The following is a 19,367-nucleotide window of genomic DNA, read 5'->3' as shown; positions in this document are numbered from 1 at the left end:
ACTGTAGACCTTGCTGCGCCGTAGACGCTGCCCTTGCTACGCCGTAGAAATCATTACAAAAGTATGTATTAGGTATGCATACATATCTAAAGAAGTCATTTTTTTTAATAATATATTAATTCGACCTCATCTGTGTGTTAGTAGTCAACTTATTGGAATTAAAATCTATGTAAAAATATTTTTCTTATAATATTTATTATTTTGGTAATGTTAATGAACGAAGCAAATGTTGTTTTTGATTTTTATTCGATCATTTCATTTGGTTCTGTGTCCTATATAAAATGCCTTAATTAATTAAGTACAATATATTTTAGTACTTATCAATAATAATGATAAAATGAAGAACATGGCTACATTTTAGTTTTAAAACTAATACAGTGAAGAATCATTTTTTTAGATAAGTACAATTACTGGCCATAGAGAGATAAAATTTAAATTAGGAATTATTTCTTCGAATCATAATATTACATACCTAAATTACAGATATTTGTAAGCGAGCACTAAGAAAACCTTTTACATAATCCCCCCCGAAAATTATATTTAACGTGCAAAGTCGCGAGCTTTTGCTAGTTATTAAACATTACTTGTGCACGTGATCTCATAATAACAGAAAAATCAACCGAGACATTCACTGTTTTGGCAACCTCTTCAAAAGTAAAGCAATATGCGACCAAACGGTTGTTTACTATACTTACAAATAGATTGCTCTTACTGACAGCAAACTCGACTGACTGAAAAGGGAGTGTAATGTTTTTCTGCTAAACCTCTCGGGACTAAATCTAATGTCATAAACAGTTTATTCGACAAGTTTTGATTACGTGCGTAACGAAAATGCGCGGGGGACACACAAATATGCAATCAATCATTGGCACGAATTAAAGCGAATATCAGAATAATATAGTGAAAAAGACAAATATTTCTATCGAATACTAGCTTTCTGACCGCGGCTTCGCCTGCGTAAGTTTTCCAAGGGTACAGTTATTTTTCCGTGATAAAAGTACCCTATGTCCACACTTCACATTACATGTATTAAAAATTTTCAAAATATTGGTTGAGTAGATCATATACATCGTGAAGACAAGTTTGTAAAAAACCTATTTCTAAAAATGCGTTTTAATTCGTCGTTATGAAACTTAGATAACAGATCGCCGACCTGAGAACGAGTGACCTTGTCTCCGAGTACAGCTGAGTACCATTGAAACTGCACTGTGATAAAAATTAGTTGAGTATAATACTCGTTACGTGCAAACCGTTCGCGCTGGGAAAATGCATCCACGTATCTTGATGTTTATTACCACTTTGATAGAAGCTTTGTGTGTGGTTCCGCCTTAGAAAAGGACCACTTCATATTCTCTCGTGAATATCGTACGAATTGACTAAGGGATAGCCTAGGCGGTTAGTAGCACACATATAAGCCACAATAGCATTCCCAAGAAGGGTTGACGTCAGGCAGACGGCCGGTTGTAAAATCACAGCTGAAACTCCGAATTATTAAAAATATTTTTTACGCTGACCACGGGTCCGTCGGACCACCGTCGACTGAAGGGTTACGTCCGGTTCCGTTGCTCTGTTGCGTCAACGTAGCGCTGCTGTTCCATATTCTCCGTTGTTTTCTTTAGGTGTTGACATTGACGTGTGTTGGGGTACGCCAAATCTATATACAATATCTGTGTATCTGTGTACGGACGGTCTAAGCAATTGAGGATAGGAACAATTGGGCCGTTGCCTTAGAATCTGTGTTTAGGTTAGTAAAGTACGATTTAATTTACAAGAACTGATATTATTCTTTCAAAGACAGATTTCAAAGACTTTTGTGGTATCAAATAGAGTATTTTTAACAGAATTTTCAATTGTTACTATATATATTGTTACATAATAAAACTCTTTAGATGTGTTTTCAACTACATAGTCGAATGTAATAATATCAATTATTGGATAAATAAATGTAAAAATCCTTAATAACACCCAAATAAGTGTTACAGAAAGAATTCTAAATCACGACACTATAAGATGTAGGTAAGTAATTCTGGACTTAGAGTTTTAATTGTCACACAAATTAATATATTTCCCAAATGATAGATAACAGAGATCACTTACTTTCCGTTACGATTGTGAATGAAAAATGTATAGATATAACAAAATATTCAGCTGTTGTCCACCAATTTGTCCCACATTTATTAAAACTTTGTATAAAAAATATATTCTTATTTTAAAATGACACACCAGAAACGCAGGGATGTGTCCTCTCAATTTGAATAAAATTCAAATTCAAATCATTTATTCAGAAATTAAACCTTCACAGGCACTTTTTCTCGTCAATTTTTATATTTATAGTTATTTCTCACAAGCTACAAACTACTGGCATTTCGGAACGACCACTGCTGAGAAGAAATGTGGAAAGAAACTTATTTGAATAGTGCTGGTCCCTATCATGCCAGATCGGCTTACCATTATTGTTTCGTACAATGTTTTTTTTTCTAATAATATATAAAAGTACATAATGTAAAAAGGTCGAAATAAATTTCATCTGAAAAGCGATAGATTTCTATGTCTCTAGTTCGGTAATTAATAGAGTAATTGGGAATCAAACGTCAGCTCAATGTTCTAAATTTATTTTATTTTTTATTTATAAAACAAACAAACATTATATTTTAAGTTATATTATTGTAAACTTAGCAATTTTTATTGTATAGCTATTTTGTTTTAAGTTATATGATACAATACATTTTTATACCCATATCAATAATAATGTGCAATAAATCATGTATAATAAATTGAAAAATATATAAATATACAAGCAACGTTATTCAGTTTTTCACAATTTTACTGAAAAGTTATAATTGCAAAAAGAACAATTGTAATAACTAATGAGATTTTTTTTATCAGAAACAAAGCTCAGGAGACAAGAGGAGTAAACCAACGTAAGTAAATTAGTAAAATGATATACTTTATTAGAATTTCATCATTCAGTTTGCCGTAAAGATTCATCATCAATGTAAATGAAAAACTTACAAACAACTTTGACGACCTAGGTGGCGCAGTGGTAAAGTGCTTGCCTCTGAACCGAGAGGTCCCGGGTTCGAACCCCGGTCGGGTCATGATGGAAAATGATCTTTTTCTGATTGGCCCGGGTCTTGGATGTTTATCTATATATGTATATGTTATAAAATATAGTATCGTTGAGTTAGTATCCCATAACACAAGTCTCGAACTTACTTTGGGGCTAGCTCAATCTGTGTGATTGGTCCTAATATATTTATTTATTATTTATTTATTACAAACAGCTTTATTATGGTTGTACAAAATTGTACATTATTCTACACATACCTTAAAGTTATAAATAATATCATATCTTCAGTATTTTTTTTTTATATAAAATACGTTTGTTTTTTATTCTTGTAATTATCAAAGAAGACATTTTAATGAGTGATTATTCCTAATATTATAAATGCAAGTAAGTTTGTTTGTTCGTTCGTTCGTCCGTCCGTCCGTCCGTCCGTTTGTTCGTTCGTTCGTTCGTTCGTTCGTTCGTTTGTTTGATACCATAGTCACACTCTATCTGCTCAACTAATCTTCTTTAAATTTTGCATGAAGCGTGGAAAAGGACATACGGATTTTTTTCATCCCGGAAAAATAACTGCTCCCGTGGGAAATTTACGCGGGCGAAGCTGCGGGAAAAAAGCTATCATGTGATAAATTAAGAGAAGTTTCCATGCAGAGTGGAAGAAAACCCTGAAGGGAAAATTAAAATGTATTGGACTTCGACCGGCGTTGGTGGACAGAACTTCGGACTCGGGGTCAAAGTCCAACTGTACAGGGCTGGCACGGGCAGAATATTTTTTTATTTCCTTATGGTGACTCATTACTGAGCTAAGGTCTACAATTTACCTTTACATCGTCATCTATCCTTGTCCTATATATCCTGTTTATTCGACGTTTCTTCTCAGTAGTGGTCGTTCCGAAATGCTAGTAGTTTTAATATCATTTAATTTAGAATATGACGTGAAAAAGTTAGGCCTGAGAAGGCCTAATTTCTGAATAAATGATTTGATTTTGATTTATTGTCTATCCTCGATGTGTTTTTCTTATATCTTCCAGTTTTTATCTGTCGTCTAGAACGTCCATCAATTAGATCGCAAACGGGATAATAATATATTTTTTATGCTACAAATAGGTACCGTCAAGAATGTTCATCTAGACCGCAGTTTGTTTAGCGGATCAAAAGAAGCTCACGTGGTTCTGGTTGCAAAGAAAAAGGTGTGCATATTCGGAATACAGTTTTGTAATAAGAATGAAAGTCAATATAATAGGTTTTGTGACATTTGAATCTATGGTAGATTTCTATTTCACAAAACTTAATCGAGTAATATAATCATATCACTTAACTTGATCCGATAATTATATGCCTAGAATGATGTAATAAATTGCTTTCTTATAACTATTATTCCGGCGTATAGTTATACCCCCAGGGATATATTATAATATATTACGGCTTTTTCTTCTTACTGCGACAAACATACATACACACATTATTTGATTTTGATTTTGAAACGATGTCATATTTTTACTGTTTTTTGTGCCTGGCCTCTACCACTTTATATGAGATTAGCTGGATCGGGATTGTATGAAATCCTTCTATCTCACTTACGACGAGTGCAAACTCGTCGCAAAACAAAGGCACGGAGTGCCAGCCCTGTCCGGGGAAGCCGCACCGTGTTGATTACAGGGACACACGCGACACGCGATTGACTCGTGGTAGGAATTGTAGCCACAAGCAGGATCAAAGATCACATTTACATTTATTTCTAAACAGCCTCGGTCTGGGAGGCATAGAAAAACACGTGTTTGTGTCAATTGTCCCCCATTATTGAACTATTAATTTTTGTTTTATTTTTAAACATTTATCTTTTTTAAATAATAAAAAGATCGAAACTAATTCACAGATGAAAATAAATAAAATTAAATAGTCAAGCATTTCTCAATCTATAAATATTTTCAGCCATAGATTCAAGATACATATTCGGCATTAAAAACAGTTGCCGTTAATTTAAATAAATATATAAATATATTAGGACAAATCACACAGATTGAGCTAGTCCCAAAGCAAGTTCGAGACTTGTGTTATGAGATACTAACTCAACGATCTATATTTTATAACAAATACATATATAGATAAACAACTAAGACCCGGGCCAATCAGAAAAAGATCATTTTCCATCGTGACCCGACCAGAGATCGAACCTGGGACCTCTCGATTCAGAGGCAAGCACTTTACCACAGCGCCACCGAGGTCGACAACATGTCAGACCATTAAACGCTTGTGCCGTTGAAAAAATATATCAATGAACTTTGTTACAAAAATGTACTAAAATTTAAACTTGTGCGAGCGTAGCCGCAGGCTACAATTATTTATGAATATATCGATCAATATGCCATATAATATCGGTGGCATTAGAAAAAAACAATCGTCGGGAATAACTGACTAAATCCAATACGAACCACACAACTTTTCAATAAATATTTGTACATCGAAACCTTTACGTCTATATCTATTTTGTATAAAATGTTTGTATAGCGATACCTATCGGAGGAAACCTGACTACTGTTTAACAAACTAAGATCTTCATCCTTCATCAAACAACTGAGATACGATGTTACGTATATAATATAAGTATACCACTTTTATTCATAGTTGGTTAAGGATGGGTGTGTGCGGTAAACGGTTTTCAAATGGGTTTTAATAAGTGATACATTTTAAAATGGTGACGAATAAAGACGCGGAGGCTGGGGTCCAGAAGGAGGAGATACCTCATGATCATCTCTTCAAAGTGACCGGGCTGTCTTCGAGCAATCTGCAGAAATTGGGACAAGGTATGCGGTCATTCATATTATGTACAGTGTACCGCGAATTCGTCAGCGTAGAATGGTTACTTCTGACAGCATAATTCAATTTTGGGTTTACCCGCATTAATAAATTCTAGGATCAATATTTTTATGGGATAGACAATTAAGGCGTCCTGGGGATCTTCATACAAACTTTCAACCCTCATAATAGTTTTTTAAGGGTTGATTTTTGTAAAATAAAATAGCCTATGTCCATAGGTACGTCTTTAAGTACATTTATCTAAATCGGTCCAGTGGTTTAGCCGTGACAGCGAAAAGCACAGATAGACAAGACTTTCGCATTTATAATATTAAATATGAATTCTTGTCGTAGAGAAATGACGTCACCACAAATTGGACGTCACTTGTCACTTGTTTCAGAAGAACTGAGTCGAGAAATAGTTCAAACTATGCTCTCTTATTGTTCTCTAACTATGTCCTCCTATTTTTTAATATATGTATAAGACCTATATTTGTTAATTGACGTCCTTGGAGAATAGGCTGCGGTGAAGTTTGTTGCGCCGCTTCTTCTTCACCTGCGCTTTGGAAGCCGGCAGTAGACTTAGTTTAAGTAATTTTTGACTTCAATAAGTGATGTATATCATACTAAATTGAATAAAGAATTTTGAATTTGAATTTGAATTTATGCAAATTCGAACCTGATCTCTAGGTTAGACCATTGGCATCAGCCAATGGTAATCGATGTCGTGTATTTTATGTTCAAGTCGGTTTTAGTTGCGACTTCGCACTGTCTTTCCCGGTGCTATGAGAATATTCTGTATGTATAAATACTTAATTTTAGTTTTCTACACCCATTACTTTTGGTAATGTCTGTCAATCAACTAGGGGAGAGAGTTTTATACATGTTGATTTAAAGAAATGTTATTTTATAATATTCTTATATAAAACATAGAAATATATAAAATATAGATATATATTATATAATTTTTTTTCGCTTTCCTTTGTCTGTTTTATATTTCTTGTTAATTTTGTAGAATAGATTCGGTAAATGGTCTATTTTGGCTCAATATTATATATTATAGTCATTAGGTTTTGATAGTTCAACATCACATCGATCATTATAATCTTATAGTAAGTCTTAAATCCTGTCTTAAATCCTTTATACTTCTTTTCTTTATAGTCGTATTCCTCATGGCTGAGGGTCGTGGTCATTACGTGGAATGAAACACACACAACAACTTTCTTGGCATTATTAATGGAGTGGTTTGCCATTGCCTTCTCCATTTCACAAACAAGTTAATAAGAATCAACCAGTGTGCAGATTCCGTCACGATGTTTTCCTTCACCGGTAGCAAGTGGTGGACGATGAAAACTACTATACATGAGTCAGATTGGTATACAAACTCATGTGGCAGAGTGAGTAGGATTCGAACCTGGGACCTTTCAATCCACAGGCGGGCGTCTTAACCATTACACCACCACCGCTTCTTCCTTTGTACTAGTGGTACATTAATGGGTAAAATATGTGAATTGTTTTCAAAAACCACCATATATGCTCAAGTAGCTTTATTTGCAAAAAGATTTGCTCTGTTCGTTTCCAGATTAGTGTGATTAAACAATTAGATGAGCTCTATAGCTTATTATATCTACGTAACGCAGTACACAACCATGCCAATGTGGCCTTTGTATTGCCCTATCGGGTTTATCACGAATATTTGCAAGAACTTAATCCTATCAACTACGTCAAAATTAAAATGGAAAAATACTAATTCCTTTCGTATATCTCGGGTACATCAAAGGGATTGCTCGCTGTTCATTTTACTTACGGTGATGGTGTAATGGTTAAGACCGCCTGTGCATCGAAATGTACCAGGTTCGAATACCTACTACTCGTGCCACATGAGTTTGTATACTAATCTGACTCTTGTATAGTAGTTTTCATAGGCCACCACTTGCTTCTAATGAAGGAAAACATAGTGAGGAAACCTGCACACTGGTTGATTGTGAACTTATGTGTGGAGTGGAGAAGGCAATGGCAAACCACTCCATTAATAGTGCCAAAAAAGTGATGTGTTCGTTTTATTCCACGTAATGACCCTTAGCCATGAGGAATACGACTGTGAAGAAAAATAATATTTTTTTATTTTACATATAAATTTTGTCGTTGGCGATACAATTTAAGTAATATTCCCAAAAACTGTGACTGTTCCACTTAATACTTCATGACACACGCGCGTCATGACATCATTGTTTATATCATATTTGTTTTTTTTTTGTGTTTTTTTTTTATATTGCTCTTAAACTATAAAAAATATGATCAAGAAGTCCAGTTTGGATTGTTGAAATTATAATTTATATTGGCGGCTGAAACTGTTTGTAAACAAACTGAGATCGTCGACCTATATCGCATCAACGAATATACCTCGAGTCGTATCGTAACCACTAATCTATATCCATAAATTTTGCTGGCGAGAAATAATTTCAGGTTTTTTTTATTCTTTAGCAAAGTCGGCAAGCTATCAGTGACTCATAATTATTGGATTAATTTGCTTATGTCCATGAAATTCATAAAAGGAACGGTAAGGGAAAACATATCATAACATATGAAGTACGTGCGTCAACTCGTGAACGGGTGCTGTCAAGGAGAACTGGTCAGTTCGATTCTCATATATTAATCGTCTTTATTTGCTAAATCGTGATTTATATCAATTCTTAACAGCACTCGATCACAATCATAAAACATTTTTTGTATATTTTTGATCGTGTTATTTAGTAGATATTGGAAATAGGATTGATGTAAGAAACAATATTGTTTCTTACATCATATTCGCTTATACAATAAATACAATATTGTTAAGCCTTTCGGGCATGATAATTCTTTAATTTAACAGTAACACCCGATAAATAAGAAAGATAAAATATCTGCTTACAATCAGTCTACAGTGTCTTGTAGTTTATCATTTGTAGTCATAGTTTCTCAGCTCGATAATGCTGTCTAGCGTATCCATTACTTATATACGTCATTGGCGACTACGTGACCCAAATTATAATTGTAACCAAAACAATTTTTAACTAGGTACGTCAGTTGGACGTATACGTATATGTATTACTGGATTTTTAAATTAGCTAGCATAGCTTGATTCGCAAATAAATCGAGTACTATACTTAAAGAAATAACACTGAGTAAGTAGAGATACTTTTTCTGTTTCGTAAACAGATAAGAATAAAATCCAGCGATGGAATTTGTGATGCCGCAGAGCATTCGATTGAGGTGATTTTTGGTGTTAAGTTAGTTGGAGAGATGGAAGATCATATTTGAAATTCGAGTCAACGGAAGAACTCGCCAAATATGTTAAATTTTATTTTACGTATCTAGAAAATAATATAAGTACTTTAATCAAAAAATCCACCACGAATGGTACCCAGGTACAAGAGTGAGCATAACGCTCGTCGAGTTCCCTTTCTGAACGTTTGGTTAATGATTTACGTGTCTTGGGTCTACATATACAGGGCACTCCATCATCAACAGACATTTAAACGTTCCCACTGCTGGGGCACTGGCCTTCCTTACGGATGGCTAATGAGTTTGGGCCATAGCCAATGACACACACGTGAGCCCTTCGCGGATTGGTGGATTTTAACGACTGCAATTCACTACATAATTTTTTAAGAAGATAATTGGACAATGAGATTGTTTCCAATCAAATCAATATTTTTTGTTCTACTATAAGCATTGGCTGATCCGCTGAACGAGCGAAAGTAGATTCTGTTCCTTTTTCACGGTTTTATTTTGGAAGTTGTTGTAGTTATTCCAAGTACTAAATATATGATTGTAAAAAATATGCACTGAATAAAAATAAATCCTATATATCATGGATATAATTACGCCCTTACCTATATATACTCCGGCGTAAATCCATTGTTCTTAACATGTAAAAGTCAAAAATAGCTAATTAGCCATATTCATTAATTAAACATATAATTAAATTGTTTATAACTGAACTTAAACTACTTAAAAATATATATACAATTTCAGAATAAGTATTGTATCATGAATATACATCGTAACATTATAAACTGAAATACCAAATATGACCGCAGCGAGGCCAGGCTAATTTACCTTCGCTGAAAATACAACAAACGGTGAGCAAACAGCGTCTCGGGCAGGTCTCGCCGCCATCTTGGAACTCGTCCAGGTTTCCAGATCACTGCGAAATGTCTCTCGAGTTTAATCACCATATTTGCTTTGCATATTTTGTTCATATTTATGGCAGATTTATGAATAATTAACATAAATAAATATTATCCATTAAAGTTCAGCCAGCTTCTATTTTTATCAACGGATTTATACCTATTAGAAGATTTAATTATTCTAGATAGCTTTAAAATTTATAAATTTAAACAAATGTGCGATTGTTGACTTTTGGTATATTGAGATTTTGAAGGAAAGTACGCCATTTTGTGTACGCCAATTTGACGGTGCAACTCACCCTAATTAACTAATCAGTCAGTTTCAAATATACGAGTAGGTACTAAAAGTGAAATTAGTAAACACAGACTTTCCTTTCCAGATGTAGCAGCAGCGACCCCAGCAGACTTCGAAGCCGCTATCGCTGCGACTGGTTACGGCAAATTCAATATCCTACTGATGCTGTGCACGCTGCCAGCCTTCTGGAGCGCGGTGTCGGTCACCAGCAGTGTGTCGTACATCTTCACGCGTGCGCAGTGCGACATGCAGCTCAGCCTGCTTGATATGGGCACTGTCAATGCTATCACTTATGGAGGTTTGTTCCATAGTATCTCATTCCGTATATATCATCACATGAGTTAACCAAAGGTCTACCAATGTAAGATAGGTTGGTAGACCTTAGGGATTAACTTCATTATTATAGATCTGGAAGATGCTGTAAAGATAAAGCAAATAAATACTTTTCCGACCTCTTATCTACAAAAAAAAATAAACAAAAGATATTTGGTTTACGAAAGAAAAAGCAACTGTAAAAGACAACACTAAAGATAAAGCATTCATTCAGAATACAATCTTCTCACACACTTTTTTACATATTTTTTAGCATTAGCTATATATATATATATATATATATATATATATATATATATATATATATATATATTTAACTGTAAATTACGCATTTTGAAGCTAATAAAAGTTAGTAAAGGTAGTACAAAAATGAAAGGGCATGAAAATAAATGAACTTATTTCAGAAATACGCGCACTTAAAATGGTTATATCCCAAACATGTCATCAATTCCACGTCACCTAATGTCGCTATATCTCCCAAAGTTTACGCGTATCTTAACGTCGCTCATTCTTTGTCTCCGTCTGTTAGATTGCACATGAAGTTGTCTCAACTTATTCTTTTTTAAATATTTACACGCCGTAATACAGTTTCAGAATTCCACCTGATATCGTTACTAATACGCAAACGAAAGGCGTGGCGAGAACAAATATTACATTGTTTCTATAGCATCCTTTGTAGACATTTGTATTAGTTTCTGCAGATCCTTAGCAATCTTGGTTGAAATCATGATTTGACCAGGTCATGTACCATCAAGTGTAGGGTAGGATTATATAATATTATAAAAGTCGCAGGAATATTTTGAACGCAGTGTCAAAGATGTTTCAATATCTGTCAATGCAAAAATCGAAAGGACATCTCTAATTCTTGCACTGGACTTACCATTACAGTGCTTACTACTTAAACTAAAAAATATATTAATCCTGTCTTTGCTATTAATTATTTGTTATAACTCGTAAAATCTATAATTAGACACACAATGAACAATAACGGATATCACATGTTGACAACGAGTGGAAAGTCTGAGTGCAAACATATTTGAATCAATGATAAATGTAACGAATAATTAAACACGAATACATTTGTATACTAATTGTGTGTTCATTAAATATAACTATCACCTTATTTACCTGTTTTCATGTGTGTTAAAGTATTTACGCATACAGACAATGCAAATATCGAATGTTGATCGAAAAATAATGATAAAAGAAAATTTATAGCTTCACTTGTTAATAAATATTACATAAAGATTAGGTAACTGCCTACCTAGGATCATTAATTAAATTGTTATAAAATTAGACTTCTTCGACAAGTTTGCCTATAGAGGAGTCACTATGAATATCTAATGTGTAAGCTCTCTTTTTTTATAATATAAGTATTATGTTCTTTTACTCCATTCATTTAATTTTCGTCTAGTTACATTACATGGCGTAATATTGACTGTTTTCTTGTGAATTTGTGATTCAATTTTAAATTATAATATATACCTTTTAGACAATGTGACGCTATACCTTTATATACCTTATATATACCTTTTAGACAATGTGACGCATTATTATAGAATTCGTTTTGTTATATTTTCAGAGAACCAGATATCCTTTGATTTCATTTTCATATTACCTATTTATTGTCCAATAAGCACACCCTTTTGAAGGTAGATCACCACTTTCTGTTTCACCTTTACGTATGAAAGGGCAGAGATGATCAAATGGGAAAAAATATTGAATGTGTTATTTTTATTGTGTAAATTATTCACTCACGTTAACTGCACATAGCTTTTTGGCAGCAATAACGATTGTTAGCAAATGTTTTTGTAATATTTCCAATTGCTTGAGATACAGAACAGGCAATATAACTTCCAGGTATGATCTCCTCGGCCATGATTTGGGGCTTCTTGTCGGACACGCTCGGTCGGCGCCGCATCATGGTGTGGGGCAACTTCTTCTCCGGCGTCCTCGAGCTCTGCGGCTCCCTCAGCCAGAACTTCCCTATGTTGCTGCTGACGAGATTTGCCAGTGGCTTTCTGTGAGTATCCACTTGCTTTCATACCCTGAAACTAGGTTTCTTTACCACATACATACAGATGTGGAGCAACGACTTCTCAGGAGGCTGGCTCACGCGTCGACTCATGAACGGGTGCGGCCGGGGGGAACTGGTCAGCTCGATCTCTTATTAAAAGGTGGTATATATACTGGTGGTATATATATATATATATATCCTTTCATCAATAGTCGATCACAAATATAATATGTTTCAGTATACCTTTTGACTATTGTACTTACATTGTACTGATAAAAAATAATACATAAATTTATATTTAAAAAATGGTAAGCCCTTCTGGCATGATATGGACCAACACTGTTTGAATGAGTTTCTTTCGGCATTTCTTTTCAGCAGTGGTCGTTCCGAAATGGTAGGAGTTTGTACCTTTGGTAAATATTATTTAATTTAGAATATAACGTGAAAAAGTGCCTGTGAAGGCCTAATTTCTGAATAAATGATTTGATTTTGATTTTGGACTCCTCGAATACTGCGGGTTGCTCAGTCAGAACTTCCCCATGCTACTTCTGATGAGATTTGCCAAAGGCTTTCTGTAAGTCCGTCATATTATTGAGATTATTTCTGTCTTCTGAGCGCTGTACCGGTTACTCCCGCAGCAGCCATAAACGGCTCCGGTCGTGGGTACTCCTCAACGGTTTACGGAAATGATTTTTTTTCACACATTGAACCTCTCTGACAACAATTGTTCTGAAATGAATCTGAAATCTTATGTTACAAATGATATTTTTGTAAAATACGTATTAATGAAAACTATTGGCACCAACATTTCTGGACCAGGCTTTTCTTTCCAAATAAAGAAGAGCCTTCGTGTCATCTTTTGTATTGTAATTGAAAGAGATTCTACTCATACTATCTTAAATTATATTTTTCATCATAAAAAGCAAATGAGTTAAATTCGAGATGGATCATTATGACCACAGTCACAATTTTCACTACTTCTACTTTGACCATCAATAAATTTACTGCAATTTACTACTATGTGTATATGCATACATTCTAAAATAAAATAATTTATTTATATTATAAATAACAAATAATAAATTATTTAAGTTTCCTTTCACTTTCAGCTTCAACGGCCCCTTCGCAGTCCTGATATCCTACTTGGCAGAACTCCACCGCACAGAGTTGAGGGCTCGTGTCATCTTACTCACCAGCCTGTTCTACACCATCGCCAACACCACACTGCCGCTCCTCGCCTGGGCTATCCTCACTAAGGACTGGCATTTCTATATGTTTGGGAATAAATTTGGTAAGTTGTCAATAAACATTCACTTTTTCTTCATCATAATTTGTTAAAGCGATTACTCTCTGCTCACTAGCGCCACCTCACATTAAAATTAATTTCTTTTATCTTGTAACGAAAATAAAAAAAAACTGTAATATTCGATTATACCTAACTACATAACAAAATTTGTAGAAAGTATTATAGTAAAATACAATAAAAATTCCTTATAGTCTATTGTACACAATAAGGAATTTTTTAACCACCATTTTCGATATAATCAATGGTGACTAAGTTATGTAAGGGAAAACTATTACTTTATATTGAAATTCTGAATCTGAAACGGTTCTCCGACAAGAATGTCTCCCATATTCTGTCGGCGAATCGTTCGTAGATGAAGGGTTCTGTCGTTCAAACGCACGATGTCGAAACATTCTGTCGACGAAACGTTCGTAGACGAAGCAGTTATCGGAGAACCGTTTCAGACTCAAAATTCTGGATCATTGTCACTAGTTCCACTAACAAGTTTTTTCTCAGTAGTTCCATTGACGCTTCAACGTCCATGGAACTACTGAGAAAAAAAAATCTCACTTGTTCCATGGAACTATTTACTAGTGCGAATGATCCAAAATTCTATATTTAGTGTCGCATAATCTTCATCATAAAGCTTATTACATATTTATTTTTATTTTATGATTTGCAGTAATACACGCTTGGAACATATTTCTGATGGCTACTGCGCTGGTCCCTATGTTTACTGGCCTGGCCTTCCTCTGCATGCCTGAAAGTCCCAAATTCCTCATGTCCAGAGGGAGAAACGAAGAAGCCATGCAGGTCTTCAGGAAGATCTACACTATGAATACTGGGAAACCTAAAGAAGAATATCCGGTTTGTGAAAAACTTGTTATATTCTGCTCTATTTTGTTGGTCTCATTTTTTATGACTAAGATTTTGTGGATGAAATTTGTCATTTATGCTGTTTCATTTCTGAAAGTATCATTAGCGGCACTACTTCTTATCTTGCGCTTCGAAAGTTAAAGTAAAAGTTGACTGCGTTTTCGCTGTTGGTGTCGATCAAAATAATATCAAAATTCCAATAATACTTGACATTAAAATTTGCTAATTTTGAACGTAAAAAGTAAAAAGAATCCTATCTATTTCAGATAGCAGTGTTAGTAGAAGAGAAATCAGAAGAGCAAGCCCAGGGCGTGGCCGCGTTGCGTGGCGGGCTGTCGCAGCTGGCGCCGTTGTTCCGGGCCCCCCATCTCAAGTGGCTCGTGCTCATGTGTGTCATCCATCTGGGCTGCATGTTTGGGTAGGTCTGCTTTAAAAACTTTAACTATGTACGGTTCTCTCTCATTGCGTTTGATGCGCGTTTTCCCGGTTACTTCAGTGACCATTGAGAATCGGAGCTTCCCTTTGTTCGTCTCCACTTCGCACGGTCAGACCATTGGCACGCATATCATCCTTAAAGTCATTTCCAATGTACGATGTTTCCCCGCTAAACCTATGCTGAACATTATTTGCTATTTGTAAGATGTCTTCTACTTGTGTTTGCTGGCAATCTGGCAATTAATGTTTGGTGTAAAATTGTACATAGAAACGTAAGGGTACCTTTCATATCCTAGGTGATGGGACAGACTAACTAGTAATAATATTTTCTCCTACATCATTTTAAAGTGACGTGAATATGTACTTTTTAAATAGGGTGGGAAACGGGTAAGCTGCTCACTTGATAGTACTGTTCCCTTGTACAACTGATTTACAATAACATCACAGGGGCCAGAGTTATCTACAGACTCACAAGGCTCTATAAAAATCCTTGTTTGATGTGAAACCAATCGCAAATAAATAAATAATCAAAAGTCCGCAAGACAATTATTACAATTGAATTCCAATTTAAATAAATACTTTATGTCACGTTTCAGATCAAACACCCTCCGCCTCTGGTACCCTCAGCTGGCAGCCATGATCGGCTCCAACTCCAACGAGAGTCTCTGCGCTGCTATCGCTCCCGAAGCAACCGTCCCGCCTGATGATGTCTCCTGCAAACCCATACTAACCGACATGCTGACGTATCTGCAGAGTGCTATAGTTGGCGCAGGTTCAGTCCTCACGTATGGCATTGGCGGCGCATTAGTTAATAGGTCAGTAACTATAGCCTAATTTATAGAGATAGACTGACTGAAATCTTAAAAACTTGTGAAATTATTCCTAAACAGAATGTGAAGGAATTTTACTAATTTTTGTTGTTGCATTACCTGTTCCAATGTTTATTTCTTACCAAGTTTTGCAAGCTAAATTTCACCTACTTCCACTTATTCTACAGACTTAAATTTTTCCACGTTGCTTAACTTTCCGTGACAATTCGTTATGATAAAAGCATGACCTGATGATACGCCCAAGATCGGCTCATGACAACTTCGTATTTCTTCAACTGTTTACTGCATGGACTTGATTTTTTGTCACGCATTTAATGGAACAAAATCCCTCTGACGATAATAAATCCTATGAGAAAAATGTGGTTTGATGACATAAAGGATTGGACTGGACTTACTGACACAATCAACTGAAAATAGCGGTCCAAAGCCGCGAGGGTTTCCGTATACTGACCTCCAAACTTCAATATGAAGATGATGATGATGGGAAAAATGATATTTTGTAAGAAAAAACAAACTCGTTTCAGATGCGGCAAAAAGCTGGTTTCAGGTCTGTGTGGCGTTCTCAGCGCATTGGTCATCATCCTCCTTCCATTCCTGGGCACCGGCGCGTTCACCGTGGTGGGTCTGGTGACCGCCGCTCTTGCCTTCACTTCCTTGTGTGGAGCATCGCTATCGAGCATCACTGTGGATCTGTTTCCTACTTCATCCAGGTCAGCCTTCAGTTGCTTCCAAATGTTTACAAACATTAATGTGCAGCTATTAGCCTCGGTTGTATTTGCAATCGTAAAACGCCCTTATTTCTCCTTATTTATCCATAAGGAAGGCCAGGTCCCCAGCATAGTGGGGATATTTAAATAGCTGATGATGTTACAGACTTTTGGGAATTTAAAATAACAATATTTTTTATCCTGCCTGTATGCTATAAGTAACAGACTCATCACGTGTGTCTATTTTTAAACCTGTATCCCGGAGCTGGACAAAAGCTTTTCCCTTTACTTTATATTACGTTATTTATTTATTTAATTTAAATACATATTAGACCTTAAACCAACAAAACTGATTTAGTTCCAATCCTTCTTTTTTCAGTAGTATCTGATTATTTACCTAATAACATTACGCCTAATTATCATTTGATCGCAGAACTAATTATATTAAAGCTTTTTCAATATTACTTTACAAAGTTATCCTCTATGTGACTTGATTTAATCAATCTATATATATAAAACTCTTCCGTTACTGAGTGACTGACAGACAACGTACAGCCGAAACTACTGGGCGTAGGAAGTTGAAATCTGGCATGTAGGTTCCCTGGGAGTGTAGGTGAGCACTAAGAGAGAAGAAATTCTGGGAGGGGTGAAAATCTTTTATATGATAGTTCTACACCGTTGAAGTTAGCGACTTGAAAATTTTGACTTTAGTTGTTTACAACAAATTAAAGATCATGTGTTTCTAGTTTTTTTCGCTTCAAGAGGCGAGTGAAAGATTGTATGGAACTTAACACAATTTTCGAGATAAAAAGCTGAAAATTGATAAACATATTCTTCATAATTTTTCGCAGGCAACTAATACTATATAAACTTAATTGAAATATTTATAATTTCAGAGTGATGGCCCTGGCCACGTTCCTCATGTGCGGCAGAGTGGGCACCATACTTGGAACCATCACTTTCCCAGCTTTAATCAAGTTTGGTTGTCTACCACCTTTCATCACCATCGCCGCTGTGCTTGGAGGTAAGTTATTTCACATTATGTCTATAGAAAGAATAGAACGTTTAGACGTCTTCTTCATAGTCGTATTCCACGTGGCTGAGGGTCGTGGTCATTACGTGGAATTACATAAGAACTTTCTTTGCTTTAGTAATGGAGTGGTTTGCCATTTGCCTTCTCCATTTCACACACAAGTTAATAATCAACCAGTGTGCAGGTTTCCTCACGATGTTTTCCTTCACCGGAAGCAAGTGGTGGTCGATGAAAACTACTATACATGAGTTATATTGGTATACAAACTCATGTGGCACTAGTAGAACCAACGCACGTTTAGACGTACAAGTAACCAATTCACGTTTTTTTAATTCGCCACAAGAGACTATAACTACATATATAAATTAATTACATTTTCCTGATCCACTGCACTGCTGGGTTTTAATTCAACAACCAAATATTAATGATCCACTGCGGATATTGAATTCAACCGTATTAGTAGGGGTGTAGGTAGCTCCTAATTCAACAAAATGAATTCAACGTAATCCAGGCCCCATTGTTCAGTCGTACTCCGTCACGTCGATATCCATTGACGGATCAATACAGAACAACGTAGACATTGTATTGAGTTTGAACGTACGTCAGTGTCAAAAACATCGAATCATAACGGAGCCGAAACGCGCAACGTCGCACGTGTGCGAAGTGGCCACACTTCGGCCTAATACTTATGGCTAATATTTTTTTAATGTTCAACTACCGCCATCTTAATCTTCAGTCAATAACTAATTAGGACATCCCACATGCAACAACTCTCAAGAATTATATGTACTTCAAATTATTTGCTTAGAAAGCCTTTGATTTTTCACAATTGCCCCGTCAAATGGCGTAACATTGATCCAATTTTTTTTTCAGCTGTTGGTCTCGCGTGTGCTATTGTGCCAAACACTACTCTGAAGAAACTGGAATGAGATGATGAATTCAATCAACCATTGATTTCAAATTTTTTTTTAACGCCGCATTTAGGTATTAATTAAAGTTACACAATATGTTTTTAACTTAGAAGGACTTAACCATGCTAAGCGCTGACCTTCACTAGCTGGAGAGGCACCCATAGAAGAAGATGTTCTTGTGCACTCAAAAGAGTTGTGTATGTTTTAAACCATCAATCGATCATTTGATCGAATATATATCTAAATTGTATTAATGGCAAACTCGTTTCATTATAATAACCTTTTTCTTTTTTTTTTTTGAAATATAATACACGTAATATTAATTTATGTATTATTTTTGTACAATATACTTACAACATCTGTTTCTCTTGTTGTATTTTGTTGTTCTTTCTTGTATGTTGTTTTTATCACGTTTTTTATATTTTTTGTTATATTATTTAGCTAAATGTTAAGGATTTTTTTAGGTTAATAAAATTGTTGTAAATATGTAATTACTCAATGTTCGTTTGTGTTTTTAATCAGATATATATATATATATATATATATTTGATATATTTCGTAAATTGATTTAAAAATAAAGTAAATTGAAAATTGATTTTAAATGTGTAAA

At 35.0% G+C, this 19,367-nt stretch overlaps 1 protein-coding gene across 1 annotated transcript; it reads left to right on the top strand.

Moving 5' to 3' along the window:
• The first annotated feature begins 5,697 nt into the window (after positions 1 to 5,697).
• On the top strand, positions 5,698 to 19,262 carry LOC128672340 (synaptic vesicle glycoprotein 2A-like). Its single transcript, XM_053749436.2, has 10 exons — positions 5,698 to 5,871; positions 10,416 to 10,628; positions 12,524 to 12,686; positions 13,790 to 13,971; positions 14,648 to 14,832; positions 15,108 to 15,259; positions 15,873 to 16,091; positions 16,631 to 16,816; positions 17,710 to 17,837; positions 18,720 to 19,262. Exons 1-10 carry the CDS (start codon positions 5,760 to 5,762, stop codon positions 18,773 to 18,775), a joined length of 1,596 nt encoding a protein of 531 aa, XP_053605411.1. The 5' UTR covers positions 5,698 to 5,759; the 3' UTR covers positions 18,776 to 19,262.
• The last annotated feature ends 105 nt before the right edge of the window (positions 19,263 to 19,367 follow it).

This window comes from Plodia interpunctella, chromosome 9 (genome assembly GCF_027563975.2).
Source record: "Plodia interpunctella isolate USDA-ARS_2022_Savannah chromosome 9, ilPloInte3.2, whole genome shotgun sequence".
NCBI lineage: Eukaryota > Metazoa > Arthropoda > Insecta > Lepidoptera > Pyralidae > Plodia > Plodia interpunctella.
The sequence above is the reverse complement of the archived record's forward strand: the minus strand, read 5'-3'. Positions and strand labels throughout refer to the sequence as shown.

Bases quoted from the DNA above. Each gene is read 5' to 3' on its own strand.
- LOC128672340 (XM_053749436.2), top strand. From the start codon at position 5,760: ATGGTGACGAATAAAGACGCGGAGGCTGGGGTCCAGAAGGAGGAGATA. The intron at 15,260-15,872 runs GTAGGTCTGCTT...GTCACGTTTCAG, and splicing joins CATCTGGGCTGCATGTTTGG to ATCAAACACCCTCCGCCTCT. The intron at 17,838-18,719 runs GTAAGTTATTTC...TTTTTTTTTCAG, and splicing joins CATCGCCGCTGTGCTTGGAG to CTGTTGGTCTCGCGTGTGCT.